Source organism: Oreochromis aureus, linkage group 3 (assembly GCF_013358895.1).
Source record: "Oreochromis aureus strain Israel breed Guangdong linkage group 3, ZZ_aureus, whole genome shotgun sequence".
Classification (NCBI taxonomy): domain Eukaryota; kingdom Metazoa; phylum Chordata; class Actinopteri; order Cichliformes; family Cichlidae; genus Oreochromis; species Oreochromis aureus.
This window is the reverse complement of record NC_052944.1, coordinates 78,521,062-78,538,937: the sequence shown is the minus strand read 5'-3', so window position 1 is coordinate 78,538,937 and position 17,876 is coordinate 78,521,062. Positions and strand designations below refer to the sequence as shown.

Genomic DNA, 17,876 nt, shown 5'->3' with positions numbered 1-17,876 from the left:
TTATAAGTTATTACAGCAGTGAGTTTGAACTCTCAAATCAAATAACTTCTATTGTCACATCACATGTGCAGGTACACTGGTACAGCACATGTGAGTGAAATTCATGTGAATGAACTCTGTGTCTAACACTGAGCTTCAGTAAAGATTCAAGTTCCAGTTATTTATAAGTCCTATCACCTTAAATCTTCACTCAAAGACAAATATCTTTGACAGTGCATATATAGGTGTATTATATATAAGAGACAAATGTTGTTCGTTTAATATGTTGGCATTACTAAATTTGGCTCAATGCTTACATATATGTGTAAAAAGAAAATGTACGAGCTGTGAAAACTGTTTCTAATAAACAAAGAGTAGACTGATATATTAAATATTCCTTTATTGGGTGAGAAAATCAGACCATGTCATAACTGCTTTAAGTCATACAGAATAGATATCAGAGCCTTAAACAGGCCGACTTCTGCTAAATGGGTCAAACTGGGAAGAAAGTCTACAAACACATAACATCCTTATAGAATATGATGTAACACTATAGATCAACTTACCTCAGAATATATAAAGCATATAAACAATTACAACAATATGATGCAACAAACACAGCAGTGCTACTAATCCAAAATACTCAAAGCTTCATAGAACTGAAACAAACATTTATTTTTAGCTCCATTCCGCTGCTGATACATACTTTAGGTTTCTGAATATTAAACTTGTTGCTGCCTTTCATAGTGTGTAACTTGAAGGCCCTGAGTACTTTCTCCCACACTGAAAACACTGGAATGATAACATTATTTGAACATTACCTAATAAGACTGATTCAGGACAGACAATTAGTTATGTTAAACTTTCCTAGCAGTCCTTCACAAACAGGGAACAGTCTGTCTATTCTCTCCATCTGTCAGCTGCTGCTGGCTCTTCCTCCTCCTCTTCCTCACACACTGCTGAGTTTGTCCTGGTGGATCATCAGGGTGCAAAGCCTCACAGATGATGTGCAGCAGTGGGTCCCTCAGTCTGTCCTCACTCTGGACACTTGCAGTCGTCACACATGGAAATCAAATGTGTGATAAGCTGCAGGATTCAAACACAAGTGTAACTTATAAATACATGTTCATACTTTTATTCCACAATCAGAGAGAAAGAAACAGAGAGAGTGCAGGACAGACAGACAGGTGACAGTCTCAGGTGTACACACTGCTACAAAACAGCACAAGAGAAGGAGGATTTAGTGTTTGTGTTATTACGAGTGCTAAACAAGAAGAGTTCCAGATGGTCCAGTGGACACATGTGTGACTCCTGTGATTAAAGCATCTTTCTTTCAGCTTAACGAGTGAACCGTCAGCTCGTTCAAACACACGTTAAAGTCCGTTTGGCTCGACACCACCGAACAGAGGCAGCAATATAACATAGCTAACATTAACAGTGCAGTGAATCCTGCTTGTGCCGTCATATTCAGGACTGCAAACCGAGCAGCATCACTGACTTTCAGCTTGTTGTGTTTGTGGATTTATGACTGACTTTAATTATCCATAAAATCATCACATTCTCTGTAAGAGAATCAATGAGTACTAAAAATGTGCACCTTTACCTGTGTGTTTTCTGGAACAGGAACAGGGTGATATCTGTGACCCAACTCCCACAGCTGGTTGGGACTCATGTTGTTTTCTGTTCGCAGTGGATGGTTGTCCCATCCACTGCAAAATGTATTAAAATCATCCTCCAGTCGAGGAAGAAAGATGTAATGGCAGCAAAAGAGGTGTGCAGCATTTGAAATGTCAAGAAGGCCTTCTTCCTCAAGGTTGTGAAGAACATCGTAGTAAATGCATGTAACGGCCACCCACAGGTCTCTCCACAGTCGCTCTATTCTGAAATAATATATAAAAAAATATTTAAATTAGGTATGGCCTTTCTTTGGTGTGTATGAGAAATTCCCTGCTTGTTTCTAACCCTACATGAAATGTGTGCATGACAACAGTAATAATACATTATCAGGGCATGTAGGAAGGCATATCACTTAAAAGGTGCCAAAAGGGTTGTAATGATCAGTGGCAATACATGAGATGACAACCAGACCATTAACACAGAATGAACATTCAGGGAAGGAAGTAACAGACTGGAAAAGGTGTGTGAATAACTAAAAATAGGGCAGAGTCCTGAAGGCTCTTTGGGGTTTGTAGGACCTGTCCAATATTTTCTTCCTTGAGGGGTAAATAATGGAAATTGAAAGAAACAACAACAACAACAAAAAAAAAAAAAACCACCTGACACATATGAGACAATATATCCTGCTGGATAGGGCACTGTTCTCTAAAGACATTTTACTATAAAACTTTTTTCATAAAACTATACCCTTTAAATGTTTATGTATTTTTAAATAATGGAAATAAAGCTGCAACACCTTCCATCTTATGTCAGAAACATTTGAGGTTGACAGTATTTTATGAGAACAAACCTTTGATTGTGCACACTCATTCCTGAAATGAAACTGCCTCTTCCTGTGCCACGAACAGTAAACATCAGCCGTGCAACCTCCACATTTTCCCATCCGTGGTTGCCACGAACCCTGAAAACAAAGAAAAGTACCTCAAAACATTCGAAGCTTTAAACAAACTTAGATCTGATAATAAAGAACAACATATGCCTTAATCAGAGTGTTTTTAAAAAATGTAAAAGAATCCTTAAAATCTTTGATTGCTACTGCTCTAGAAGGCATAAAAAAAAATTGTCTCATGAATGCACTTTCCAGCATGTGTCAGTATGAAGTTTAATTTAACACAGCTGTTAAAACATTTTTCAGGATTTAACAGGATAGTAACAATTATTTAGATTTATTGAATTTATAGGAAATTACACAAGTGCCATCTTGTATCATTATGATCTGTGTAAAGAGACAAGTTTAAGAATATTTTTGCAAAAATACGTTAAAGTTGGAAGTAATTGGCCGATGTTCCAATCTTGAAGATCAGCTGTGCCCATTTGTTGCACATTGTGGGAATGGAGAAGTTGAGGCCTTTGCAGGCTACCCACAATTTTCCCCAAACTGAGCGACCCAGCTAATTCAACACCTTTACCAAGCAGTGCTGTTATGTAATTGGATACAAGGGGTGAGATAGTAATATTTTCCCTCCTTGGTTGTAGCTCCCTGACATTACAAGGGTAATCATTTTATGATGTCGGGTTCAGTGTTACACCAGGATTTCAAATACAATATCATCATCAATAAGAATTAGTATTATCATTTCAGAATTGTAGGTAACCACTTTTAAATGCCATAGACTACTTATTTGTTTAATTTGATGTATTCTCTCTAGGAGAGCGCAGATGGAATATCCCGTTTAACTTATGCTATCTGTTTAAGTTTAGATTTGTAAAGATATTGACCATATCCTTTTCTGAAAGTGTGGATATAATGGATGGGGTAAGGTACTGGCATGCCACAACTTTATAGTTGTTAAATTCTGGGTACAAGTATACATGCCCATCTTGTACATGTTTTTTAATATTATTATTATTATTATTATTATTATTATTATTATTATTATTATCATCATCATCATCATCATCCTACCCAATTACATGTTTCTTTTAATCAGGTTATGCTGTTTTAATGACTTTACAGTATAATTTACATTGTGTTCCTTCAATTTTCCCTAATTGTATGTTATATTAATCCCATATTTCCGTTTTAATATTTCTAATGTTTGCCTTGTTTTCTTCACTGCCTGGTCTGCCTCTGTCTCGCCTGTATGGATGCATTTACACCTAAATTTCCCCAACAAAGGATGTTTTAATTCACCACTATTCCAGTGAAACACGAGTCTCCCATCTTCCTGCTACCGGTCTCGAGGTTTTGTTCACCAAAGCACACACCAACTTCATACTGACGGACATATCACTGCCCTATTCCCGCCTTGTCTGACCGTGTTTTGTGGCTTTGGTTCACTTCACCTCACTCTTCCCCATTCTTGTCATTAAATCAGGCCGTTCTGCAACCATGGCAGCCATTCACTCTATGGCTTTATTCATGGTGTATTTTACCCCTTCACCAAATGCCGTTCTCGTTTCCCACATTATATTTGCAGTGTTCGTCTATCTATCAATATCTGCGGAGTATGGTTTTGTACCGAGTATCCTATTTTGTAGAGCACAGCATGTAAAGGTTAGCTCGGTTAGCAGGATGCTAGCATGTAGCGCTTAGTGAGACACGCATCAGACGAATTGAGCAAAGACCCCGTCTGTGTACTTTATACGTGACCAACGGATTTAAATAAAATTAACGTTTCAAAAGACAAACTTGAAGATAAAACATAATATACTTACCGGAGAACCGCCAGGGTTTGCCGCTGCCATCTTGCCGCTCCTGAATTCAAAACTGCCTCTGCAGACAGGCAGGGGAGGCGTGGAAATTTTCTTTGAGTTAGTCAAACGTTTTCCTCAGTTCGAGTAGATGATAAAAAAAAGAAAAATGAATGGGATTTTAAGTAGGACTAGGCGTTCTGTAATGATCTCTATTTAGGAGAAAACTTAATCCTCACCTCTAAACAGCTATCTTCTAGGAGACACACTGCTGGCTAACGATGTCATGTGATCAAACAGCGTAATTTAATTGGCTGAGAGCCGCTCGACTCGATCTAGTGCTGATTGCTCTGGCTTGGGTCATTTAAGTTCATCACTTTTGCAGTTGAATTTTGCAGGTGAATTTTGCAGGTGAATTTTTGCTGGTGAATATTTGACGGTGAATTTTTGCAGGTGAATTTTTGCAGGTGAATATTTGATGGTGAATTTTTGCAGGTGAATTTTGCAGGTGAATTTTTGCAGGTGAATATTTGATGGTGAATTTTTGCAGGTGAATTTTGCAGGTGAATTTTGCAGTTGAATTTTTTGCAGGTGAATTTTGCAGGTGAATATTTTTGCAGGGAAATTTGGAGGATAAAAATTCAGTGTTATAAATTCAATGTCTAAAAATAGTTGGATTCTGATGATACTATATTTCTTCCATAGGTTTCAGTCATTATGCAGATGTACTGTTTATAAGGTTTGGGGAAACCTGCAGTCAGCTGAGACTGAAGAAGTCACTTGGATGAGTGACGAAACGTTTCTCCCACAAAACGCTACGTCCAGATGAACAGATTCAACTTTTGGAGATTTACTTTCCTGGATGATTGAGAATGCATCAAGACAGTATAAATGGTCGAATGTTCAGATGGGTTAAGGATTTTTTGGACGGCCGACGAATAATAGTGTGGATTGGGAGGAGTTATTCGGAGAGTTTGCCGATAGAAAATGGAACGCCACAAGGAAGCATAGTTAGCCCGCTATTGTTTTCACTGCTGATTAATGATGTGTTTAGGAACATAGAGGGTGGGATGGGGTTTTCACTTTTTGCAGACGATGGGGCAATGTGGGCAAGAGGACGACGGTTAGACTTTTTGGTGAAGAAAGTACAGCTTTGAGTGGACAGTGGGACAGAAAGCAGCTGAACTTAATCTGGACAAGATAAACATAAGTCAAACAGTACCGTTGCCTGCAATACCACCATGGATGCTCCCTGACGCAGTAGTGGATTTCACATTGTTAAAGAAAAAGACCAAGGAGAGGGGTGTTAACTTAAATTCGCATACGGTACAGGAATATATTAATCAGTATTATAGTTATGTCAAAATCTACACGGATGCAACCCCTTTCCCCTTTTAGCTCAAAGCCTTACATACTTGAGGGATAAATGGCAAACACAAAAGCTCAGAGTATTTAAAAAGTAAAATGAACAAAACAATGAAAAAGGCTCATGGTACTCAATTACTCTACGTTATCGTGTTTTACTTACACTTTTTTAGTTATAGTTGTTGACAATAAATAATATTGATTTGAATAATTAATGATTTTAGTAGAAGATACTGATGAGTATAGATACCTATTTCTCAAATATTTCGATTCAATTTTAAACAAAAATATTAAGTACATGCAAAGAAGGTATTCTGTGAACCACATACTGAATTTTTTGTCTGAGATAAATGTAAATAAATACCTTAATTTAACACAAACACATACGTTAACATTTTAGACTCTTATTTGAACTTATCAAACTTATCAAATAATTACTAAAATGATATTCATAGATTTTATCAGGCTCATCTAACTTATATTTATAGTGATATTTACTAAGCCTCTGAATTACTTTTTATTTATTTATTTATTTATTTATTTTTTGCCTGTCCCATTTGGTTCTTTAGCCGTCAGAATTGTTGTCTGAAGACCAACAAGGATACCAAATGGATTTATTTTGCCAAATGGATCATCATGGCATTGCCGTATTGGTCCATTTGATCAAACTTTGTTGTTATTATTTATTTTATTTTCAGTTGTTACAGATGGGACAGACATGACTGGGGGATAGGAAAGGGAGAAAGAAAGAGAGGAAGGAAAAGAAAAACAGAAGGGAAAAGGGACAGTGAGAAAGGGCACTTACAAAGACAAAGAGAAAGAAAAAAAAAATCTCCTGGATCACCTGTTGAGAGAAAAAGAAGAGAAGACAAGCAAAAAAACAACAACAAACAAAAACAAAGCAACATACTAAACACAACACCATCACGTTAATCTAGCTAAGTGTGAACATCAGTAAATACTAAATATTGAAAGTTGTTGTGCAATTACTGTGAATGTGAATTACTTTTTAGAGTGAAGCTACCAGCAATAAAGCTGAGTTTTTCTGTTCATTTTTTCCTCCAGAAGTCTGTATTTGGGGTCCTTTCTACCAGCTGCATACAGCAAACATGACAGAAGAACATGACCATAACGTGACACAGACTCTTCCTCCTCGGAGTACAACGCCGTTGTTGCTGTTGTTTCTCTGCTGTGTCTCCCCCCCCTTCTTTTCTTCTGTCCTTCCATTTTTCAACTTTCTCCCCAACGCCTCTTTCTTTCTTCTGTTTCTTCTTCGTCTCCCCGGTCTTGCCCGTTGTGATTGTATTGACTCAAAATAAAGAATCCTAACACACACACACACACACATTACATTTCTTTGTCTCTGTCACAGCTGGATTAAAGTCCACACAGACTCATGCAGCCTGATGTCTCCTTTACACGCACACTGGACCAATATGAAAAGAGTTGTTTGGCTTTAAACATATAAACCAGCTGAATTTTATTCGCCTTTATCACAAAGACAAACAGTTTAAATCCAAGTTAAGCCTCACCTGCAGAAACAAACAGAGACACAGACAAGCATCAAAGTGCAGCAGTGTGACAGTTACAGCAGACATTTCCGTGTGCTGTAGTTCTGCTGATCTGGCTCTTAGTTTCTTCTAAATGTCTCAGTCTGTTGGTTTTGGAATAACGGACTCTGTATAAAACCTGACTCCGTGAAGTGTGATTCACAGCACAGAGATCACATGATCATGGAGTGCTGACAGATGGCCCACCTGCTGCTTCTGCAGGCAGGTGAACCGCGAGGATTCCCACCTGAATTAATCTTTTACTATCAAGGCTCCTATGACTCATTGGTCAGAGGGAGAGAGATCGGCACGCTGCAAACTAAATTCATTCAAGTTCAAGTGTTCCCCAACATAAAACGTCCATGTCCTTAACCATGAAAACAAAAACAGGCTGAAGTAGTAACTCTGATCTCGTTTTTTTATACTTTTGACAGAATATATTGTTATTGGATTGTTTGACTCCATCCACACTCTGACCCGCACGCAGGCAGAAGCTGAAGGCCGTGGACTCAGGCTGATGTCCTCCACAGCAGAACAGAGAGTTTCTTCATCCTCTGAACCATTGCATGTCTGCTCCTGGTTTATGATGTAAATTGGGTTAATTCTGCTTCATAAAAAAACAAACTTACAGAAAGTGCACTTAAATGTATATCATCAGTTTCTGTGTGAAAACAGCACAGCCCTTAAGACTCACAGGCTGAGTGTGAAGACTTCTCCCACCCTGGAACTGAGCCAGATGAGCTTTCTTATGAAAACCTGACAACTTTCCAGGTAACTTGTAAGGAATTTAGCATTCGGGGTTATTAGTTCGCAGCCATTGGAGGACTCTGGTCCAGCCCACCAACCGTCTCTCTCTCTCTCTGACTGTTAAGTGTGAAGTTACAGACCTGCTCTCTCACTCAGGGTCTTTCAGCTTCATCTGAACCTCAAAGTTAATCTCATATAGTCTCGTCTGAAGCTCCGATTTGATTTAAAGCTCTGATTTTAATACAGAAACACAGACATGTCTGCTGGACCTGGGTCGCTCTGCTCCACCTTGCTTTTTTTCAGCATCCTCATGTTTGTCTCTGCAGGTGAGATTTACTGTTAGAAACTGAAGATGAATGAAGAGTATCAGCCTGTTTACATGTTAATAATATTTCTGTAAGAGTTATCTTCAGATTGATTCAGTTTGTCTGTGCAGACATCTGGGGCTGAGATCCAGACAGACAGACAGAGAAAAGGAGTATGTGTGTGTCCAGGGGTGCTGTCAGATTTTTTTTTCATTTCATGCAAGATTGCTGCTGCTTCTACATATTTATTTATAATATTAGTACTGGCAAGGATAAGTTACAAAATCCTTTGGACATGCATTCTCAAACAGAGTATATTCTGTCTGTCGTGACACTGAGTGGATCTCAAATTTTAATGTGTTTTAGCTCAATAAAAGCTCTCCTCATGTTTAGCATGAGGCTAAAATTCCCCCTCAGTGGGTCACTGGTGACCTGGTGGATGTTCAGAAGTTCATTAAATCCAACATGACTAAAAACTCAAATGCCAAAGGAAATAAACAAAATATTTAAAGTCAATCATTCTGATCATAATTGTACTTTGACCTTTAACCTCTCTGCTCTTCATGATTTCTTCTTTCAGATCAAAAGACCGTCTTAGCTGTGCCTGGACAGGACGTCACTCTGCCATGTCAAGCTCCAGATAACAAACCTGTTACAGGTGTAAAGTGGAGCAGACAAGACATCAGAGATAAAAATGTCTTTTTGTACCACAAGAAGCATTTTGATACCACCAACCAGCATCCATTTTTTAAGAACCGGGTGGATCTGAAGGACAGACAGATGAAGGAGGGAGACATGTCTTTGATTCTGAAGAATGTGATAGATGCTTGTAATGGAAAATACCAGTGTCATGTCTTCATTGAAAAAACACGCTCGTGGAAATCCATTAGAACCATCAGACTGGGTGTTGTTCCTCCAGGTGAGTGAGTAGAGTTGAGTGTGTGTGTGATCAGACGTGAAGCTGCTTCCTGGTTGTTGATGTGTGTTTGTTGTATGGATGAGCTGGTGGATGTCAGAGGTAGACAGATGTTTCTCCAGCTGTTGTCTTTGTGGCTGGTAGTCTAGAGTTTTAATTCAATTGACTTCAATTCAATTTAATTTATATAGCCCCAAATCACAACAACAGTCGCCTCAATGCGATCGTACAACAATAGATAAAGAGAAAAACCCAACAATCATATGACCCCCTATGAGCAAGTACTTTGGCGACAGTGGGAAGGAAAAAACTCCATTTTAACAGGCAGCAGATGGCCGCCCCTCCCTGAGCTCTAACCTTACCCAGCAGCATTGTTTGGGTAAGGTTAGAGCAGAAACAAATTGTCAAATGTCAAACAAATGTCAAAAATGTCAGAGATGATTATAAAACATCTCTGCAGTTCCAGTCAGATCACATGTTTCCTGTTTTTTAAAGAACAAGCACAGAAAAATCCACCAGCATTCAAACTGCCACACGTTATTCCCACTTTTAACTTTTTCTGTCACACCTGTTTCTCTCCTGCAGGTAAACTGGGGAAAATTATTGGCGGGGTCGTTGGTTTGGTAGTTGCCATTGCGGTTGCTGGTTGTGGTTATCTGATGTGCAAAAAAGATAAAACACAAGAAACCCCGAATCCAGAGTAGCCTCTTGCAGGCCAGCAGCAGACTGAAATGGCTCAGAGCTCCTGACGGCTCGACTCCGAGTCTCCTGCTGCTGCTCCATAATCCTGCGTTGATGCCAACCATGGAGAAAGACACACCGATCATCATCTTCAGACATCAGACCAACAGTGTGTGTCTGTGCTGTCTGTCAGTGACTCTGGGCTACAGTTTATTCATCTTCAGGCTGTTACTCAGATTTACTGACACAAAGTCAAACTGTGTTACAAATAAACATGAATTTATGAGTGTGTTTTTTATTTTTTGAACCACACAAACATCCTCATATAGAGATCAGCTGTTACAGTTTAATTACAGTAATTAAAGTAAAGATTTGTGTAGTGACAGACTCAAGCTCAGACATCTCTCTGATGTGAACCGTGAAGCATGTTTCTCATTTATCAGACAGTTTCTGGCAGGTAATTCAAATAACGTAAAGTTCTTTATCATCGTCTCTGTTAATAAAGATTTGCATTCATGAATTTTGACATTTTCAGTGTTTTTGTCATGTACAGAGTGTATGATTTATTTATTCATTTATTTTTTGTTACAAACTTGCTGTGATTGAACCATTTCTGCATCTGCACCTGTAATAACCAGTGCTAGCATTATTACACAAACAATGCAATGTGTTACACATTACTTGTTACTTATCTTACAAGTAATGTGGTACCTTAGTTAATTAAATGCTGAAGAAAGTAATTTGTTACAGTACATTACATTACTTTTTCATTAGTCTGTAAAAGAACCTGAAACACACTGTCTACTAACAACACAAGCTTTAGGCTAATGCGCCACACACCAACACAAATCAACACCAACAGATACGATCTCTCTTTCAGTGTTTAGGTATGAACACAAAGCCAATGGCACAAAGAAAAGATGAAAACCAGCACAGAGATTTCAAACTGATTGCTCATCGCTGCTGTAGTCACCTGTTAAATTTCCGACCTGGCTGCATTCGCTCAGTTTTAACATATCTCTGGGTTCTTGGCTAGCTTAGCGTTAGCATGCTGTCTGTGCCTGTGACTGCAAAGAGCCAAAGTTGTATTAGCAGCATAATGCAGCTGTTTCTGTCCTGGATGCAGTTTACACTTTACCATCACACTCATTTTTGAGCGAAAGAAACCCCAAAACCAAGTAATTGATACTGCAATGCATTATATTAATGCAATGTGATTACTGTCAACTATGTGGCTGTCTGTAAAAAAATATTGCCCCTGTTGTTAAATCATGAGTCTTCCACCGTTAAACACATTTTTGGAGACTGATTTCAGTTTCACTCAGAAGTGTAGATTAAAGAAATCACTAAAATATAACCAGTTTGATGTAGTGCCAGGGAAGACTGAGTCATCCCCCCGTCAAAGGAGCCCAGAGGGATTGATCAAATGTGATGGAAGAGGCTGTATCAAGACTAATGAGATCTATTAGATGGTTTTTAAATGCACTTTAAATTGGTTAGAATAAAGGTTATTTTAATTTTTCCAGTTAATGAGGACCGTTTTCTTGGCAATGCATACGGCCGTAAAAACAATGTGGGCTGTGTTCTTTTCTGTAGTGACCTCATCCAAGTTGCCCAGCAAGCACACTAAAAGGGATTAAATGTTACATTTCAGGCACTTTGATAAGTCTTCACATATCTCGTGCCAAAACTTCTGATTTGGTGGACAGAACCAAAGAGTGTGGATGTAATTGACCAGTGTATTTGCTTGACAGTGTGAGCAGTTGTTGGAAGACGTATAGCCCATTTTATACATCTTATGACCAGTATCGTGCACTCTATGTAATATTTTATATTGTATTAATTGCAGACTGGGATTTCTGATCCATTGAAAGGTTTTTAAGCATATCTGAGACCAAAGGTTTTGGTCTAAGCTGATCGATAAATCCACTTCCCATTTTGCAATAGGAAGGGATATTGATTCATTTATTTTAGAAAGTGTTCTGTATATTTTAGACAATAATTTGGGGGGTTTTAGGTTAAAAAATTGTACCACACTTGGTGGTGTTTGTAATTCAGCTTCACCAGGATTAAATTTCTTTTTTTTTTTTTACTATGGATTTGATTTGATCTGACAGGACTCTTTAAAGCATTCCTGACTCACGCTGTTGCACATCCAGTCGAAATGTCACGGCCGTCTTGAGTGGGTGTAATGGCTGTTCGAATACAATACAGACATACCCACAGATTGCCTTACATATAATTACATTTCAGATCCTGACTTGAGCTTTCTACATGAGCCAGAGACTTCCTTGGAAATCCTAAGTGTGACATTTACCGTAAGAATGTTCCTATGATCGAGCCAATTCTTGACAGAACATTGTATTCATGTATTTTATATTGTAGGATTTACATGTGAATTGAGGGTGAAATTGAATTAATTTAAAGTGGTGTCAGTGGAAAATTTTGATTTCATTTCTTTTTTCTTTTTGTAAAAACGACAACCATAAAGAGGTTAAATTAGTGTACTGCTTTTATTTGTATAAATGAACTTCTTGCTTTTAACTTGAAGTGCTTTGATCTCTTGTGAGAAAACCATGGCCGGCACACAGTTTGGTCTTTGTGTAAAACAGCAAACCAGCATCAGAGCATATATATGTTGTCTCAGAATCAAGAGGAAACTTTCAAAATAAAATCTTTTCTTACTGAAGTAAAAACTGACCTTGCCTCTTATTTCTCATTTTCCTGACATTTAAATCCTTTAATGTTTTCCTGTTTGTTATTAAAGTTGATACCATGGCAGGCAGGGAGGACATAGTTGACTTTACAGTTACATGTAACTTTTTTCTTCCTGTCATTTCAGAATTTACTTTTCACAATGCGTAAACAATTATTAGGTTTCTACCTTAGAAAAACCTACAGACATCTTCATGTTTTCTTAGCTGTGAATGTGAGGAAAGAGTTTGCTTGTTTACCTCATTTAGTCTCAAAGCTGGTCCCTCTTTAAGAAATCTGACTTTTGCGCTCAAATTTTTTTACGTGCACTCAGAATAGTGGCACATATCTTTTCACAGTTCTCATTTATGCAGAAGGGTGAGAGCACACAGTGGTAGATGAAGATGGGTGTTTTGCCGTTTGTCTTCTGTACTCTAGTTCCAACATGGCGTCACACTGTTAAGGTGGTGGGATTCTCAGTGCACCGCTCTTCTCTTTTCCTGTGTCCTTATGAATTCCACAAGCCACCTTTGGCCTCGATTAAATTGTCACTGAGCTCAAGAAAAAGAGTTTAGGAACACTGAAGCATTGAAGTTTATAGAAAAAGGAATGTTGGAGAGCACTACAAGGACACTTAAATAATCAATTTAATGTTTCTTGTCAAAATGTCATCATTTATTAAATATTTTTAAAAATTCCTGAATAAACTTACAGAGATTAAAACGTGCTGCATTCCTCTGACCTTTTGGCTTTTTATTCATTGATTTTCTTAGAAGTGCTTTGAAATTTGAATAAATCTCTTGGGAAAAGCAGAGAAATGCACACCTGTCATCGGCAGTTAAGATGTGACAGCAGGACGACCCTGATCATAGCCTGAGGGTGATCATGTCTCTCTAAGTCTCCTCCACCATCTTTCCTGTCAGAAGAGTGAAACTGCTGACCTTATTCTCCATATTGTGTTGTGTTTAATTACAGGGAGACACTCAGAGTGGCTCTTTTTTTAAATTAGAATCCAACAGAAAAGTTTTGGATTTTAAAGACTTAGTCCTGGTTACGCCTGTTTTATAGCTGCAGGTGTTTGGCTCACACTGCACACCTGTTCATTATAGATTGTTTGTGTAATGATCCCAGATCAGATAAGAGTTGCATCAACTGTTTCTAGAAAGTCAGAGCATTTTATCTTTATCTACACATGTATATACGTGATGTACCGTATTCTGCCTGAAGTATTTATGACATGAATCACAGTTATTGTGTAAGATTCTGGAGCCATTACAAAACATAACAAACAATATCTCCTGTCCTCCTCATTACCTCTTTACAGGTATGTCAATCAAGGAAGCTGCACAGGACTGGAAACCTGAGACGAGGTAACACTAAGCAAATGTGTTACATTCTTATTCCACAATAAAAGAAAATGACAGAATATGCATTTCTTTCGGTATTTTTTTTCACAGCTGTCATTGAATTTGGAGCTGAACTTAAAGCATCAGAGTAGACTTTAACAGTTTTATAAACATTACATTATAGGTTCTCTTCAGTATTTTTGTTGTTCGGCAATAATTGAACCGGTGTGTATGATCACATCTTCACTTTGTTTATGTTACTTTACAGTATACATATTATTTACAGTCTATTTTTTATAGTTGACGTATTTCCAAATATCAAGCAATGTATCTATTTTTTCCACACATGGTTTATGATATAAATTCTCTCAGGCAACTTCGGCAGAAATGCAGACTCACAGAAAGCTCGCTTAAACTCCTCAAAAACACAGAGTGAGTGTGAACACATCTCTCACCCTGGAACTGAGCCAGAAGAGCTTTCTCGTGAAAATTGAACGCTTTTCCAGGTAGATCTTTAATTTCGTTACCATCTTATTACCGTCATAATTTAGCCCCACCCATCAGATTGAAAGCGTGTTTCGGGAAGATGTTCCTAATCATGTCGTTTTCATTTAGTAACTTGTCTTTAGCTTTAGAATAATTGTTTATGATAATCTTCTGTTAATTTTCCCATATAAAAATTAAACAAAGTGTATCTCATTTTACAGACATCTGTGTGGGCATTTGCTGAAAAAACAACAGCCTTGAACAGTTTTTCCCCAAAACATTTTCTCCGAAATATGTAAGTTCTTTTAAACATGTGCCCCAGTAATCTGTGACAGCTCAGAGTCTTTGAAGGGTAATAAACAGATTAACTCAGATTCATTTTCAGCCATGAAACTAAGGAGAAGTGCTCTGCTTACATCATGAGATATGAAACCTGAGCGCCATCAGTAAGTCAGTGAGTAAAGTTTATTTATAAAGAGCTTTTCACAGACAAGCGGTTCAAAGCGATGTACACGAAATTAAAGGAAAAGGGTAAAGTGCCATAAAAAATACAAAAAGGAAATTCAGATACAATTAAAACTGTCAGTATTTTTTAAATGCTGTCAAACAAAAATTATTTTAGTCAAAATATTATTTTTTGTAAAAAAGATCATTTATCTACACCAGTAAAACTATGACGACTGCGGCGTAGAGAGCCTCAAATTATGATATATATTTTTTAAACTTTTTTTTATCCATAATTTTTGTGACACGGAGGAACGAAAATGTGCTTAACGGAAAACTTTGCCTCTCCATGCGCACTCTTAACTGAGCATCGCACCCTTTGTATAAAGCGCTAATGACTCTTAAAGTGAAGAATAGTCTATTAAAGATAAAGCTTTTATCCATTGTACATTCATTAATATGAGTATGATCCAAAACCAAATGACTATTATTAAATATCTTTCTGCAATAAATCCAGATAATTCCTCTTTAATATAACTGAGTCCTATATCTTTAATGTCTTAGTAAAAAAAAAAAAAAAAAAAAAAACTGATGCAAATGTTTTTGCGTCATTATTTAAAGACTGTCCAGTTTTGTTTTGTTTTTTAATTTATGCGTCTTTGGTTCACAGCTATTGGAGGGCTCCGGTCCAGCCCACCAACCGTCTCTCTCTGATTCATAAGTGGGGAGTTTCAGACCTGTTCTCTCACTCAGGGACTTTCAGCTTCATCTGAACCTCAAAGATCATCTCATATAGTTTTGTCTGAAGCTCAGATTCTGAGTTTAATACAGAAACACAGAAATGTCTGCTGGAACTTCATCACTCTGCTCCACTTTGCTGTTTTTCAGCGTCTTCATGTTTGTCTCTGCAGGTGAGATTTAACTAAACCGAGTTTCTCTCTGAGATAACAAGAATTTCATCTGGATTCAGTTTGTCTGTCTGTGTGAAGGAGACACGAGGCTGGGTGGACACTTAACATCTGTAATCCAGCTGTGACAGAGACAAAGAAGTGTAATGTGTGTGTCAGTGTGATGTGTTGTAGTGTCAGGAGTCAGTATACAGCTACAAAGCTTTTTGTTCAGTGTATACAAACAGCTGTAGCTCCATAAAGGCAGCATGCAGAGACTCACAGTGTCTTATAATGAGAGGCTGCTTTCTCTCACACATTATGTTCACTTATTATCAGCACATGTTGTTGTTCTGTGGAAGCTAACATCTTGTAGTTTCTGACACTTTGCATGTTTAGCATGAGGCTAAAATTCCCCCTCAGTGGGTCACTGGTGACCTGAGCTGTGTAGTAGGAAGCCATGTCAACACCCAGTGTGTTTCTGAATTCATTTTACACTGACATTGGCAATCAGGATAATCAGTCAGGTGATGATAAAATTGTGATTGATAATCTATGAACAACATTAAAAATATAACAGTGAAATGCAACACAGATTAAGTGCTGATCAAGATTAAATACAAAAACTGGATTCAAACTCAGTCTTTGTAAAAATTTAATATGAGGTCAGCACAGTGAGTGTGTCCTCTTTAGGATCAGATATTAATACTTATAGATAATCCACCTGTTGTAAATGTGTTCGCTGCTAACTGAGGATAAAAATAGAAAATCACAGAATAAAGTTGCATCTAAAATTCTATATTATTTACTATTTATCACTGATACTTGTTAGGGAAACAAATACATTAGTTGCTGTTAAAAACAAATAAAATTCATCATGTCATGGTCCTGGGTCGTTGACCCAGTGTTTTGAGTTTATTGTTATTATTTTCCAGTTTCTGCTGTTTTGTGTTAGTTCTTTGGGTTTGGTTGTTTTGTTTATTATCCCTACCTGTGTCTTCCCTCTGTGCTCTGTTCAGGTCCCCGAGTTTTGTGTGGTAAAACACTCTGTGTGTTTCCTGTTTTACTTTGTAAGTCTGTGCCTCGTTATGCCCATTAATTCCAGCGGTGTCCCCTCCTGTGCGCTATTTCCTGATTACCTAGTGTGTGTATTTATAGTGTGTTTCTGTCTGTGCTCCTCGTCGCGTCGTCTGTGTTTCTCTGCGTCTCTTTGCCCAGCATTCATCATCTGCTATCTCTGTACATCTCCTGCTGTCCTTATGTTTTCAGGTTTGTTTGTTAGTTTTTCCCAGTTTAGATTTATGTTCAGTTCTGCCCTTAATATTTTTATTGTAAATAAATCTCCACTCACATCTCCACTGCATCATGGGTCCTCATTCATTCCCCCACACGACAGCTGCCCCAGCCGTGACACATCACATACACAATCTTGAGCAGAACAACATGCAGTGAAATGCTTCCGTCCCAGCAGACTTGGCCATGCCATCTCAGGGCTTGATTTAGCATAGGGGGGGTTTTCTGCACTTTCCAGCCACAGTGCAGAAAACCAGGCCCTCCTACTGTTCACGTACAGAGTTCTGAGGGATCTTCCAGGAATTGTGATGCTATTTTCACTCATATGTTTCATACCTGATTATCTCCAATCTGCTGCTGATCTTCTACCGCTCGTCTATTGAGAGCCTGCTAACCTACTGCATCACGGTATGGTACGGCAGCTGCACCAAGGCAGATAGAGTGAGGCTTCAGAGTGTGGTCAAGACAGCACAAAAGATCATCGGCTGCCCTCTCCCCTCCCTGTTGGACATTTATTCCTCCTGCTGCCTCAGCAGAGCAGCAAACATCATCAAGGACAGCTCCCACTCTGGTTTCAACATGTTCAGCCTGCTTCCCTCAGGGAAGCGCTACAGGTGCATCAGCACAAAAACCCACAGACTCAAAAACAGTTTCTTCCCCAAAGCCATAACCACCCTGAACTCACACATGCACTGATAACACAGCCGCCACCCCCTTTTCTTCCCACTTCCTCTATGGACCACCACTGTGTAATACCAATTCTATGTGCAATAACCCAACTGTATATACACACTATTTATTACATATTACTTCTTTTAAAAACCGGCTTGTATATTTGTACATTTTATATATATATATCTTTTCCTCTCTTA

General features: G+C 38.2%; 1 protein-coding gene across 1 annotated transcript; it reads left to right on the top strand.

Moving 5' to 3' along the window:
* Positions 1-8,119: 8,119 nt before the first annotated feature.
* Positions 8,120-10,374, top strand: LOC120438251 (butyrophilin subfamily 1 member A1-like). The gene is made up of 3 exons (XM_039608698.1): positions 8,120-8,278; positions 8,838-9,176; positions 9,759-10,374. Exons 1-3 carry the CDS (start codon positions 8,209-8,211, stop codon positions 9,875-9,877), a joined length of 528 nt encoding a protein of 175 aa, XP_039464632.1. The 5' UTR covers positions 8,120-8,208; the 3' UTR covers positions 9,878-10,374.
* The last annotated feature ends 7,502 nt before the right edge of the window (positions 10,375-17,876 follow it).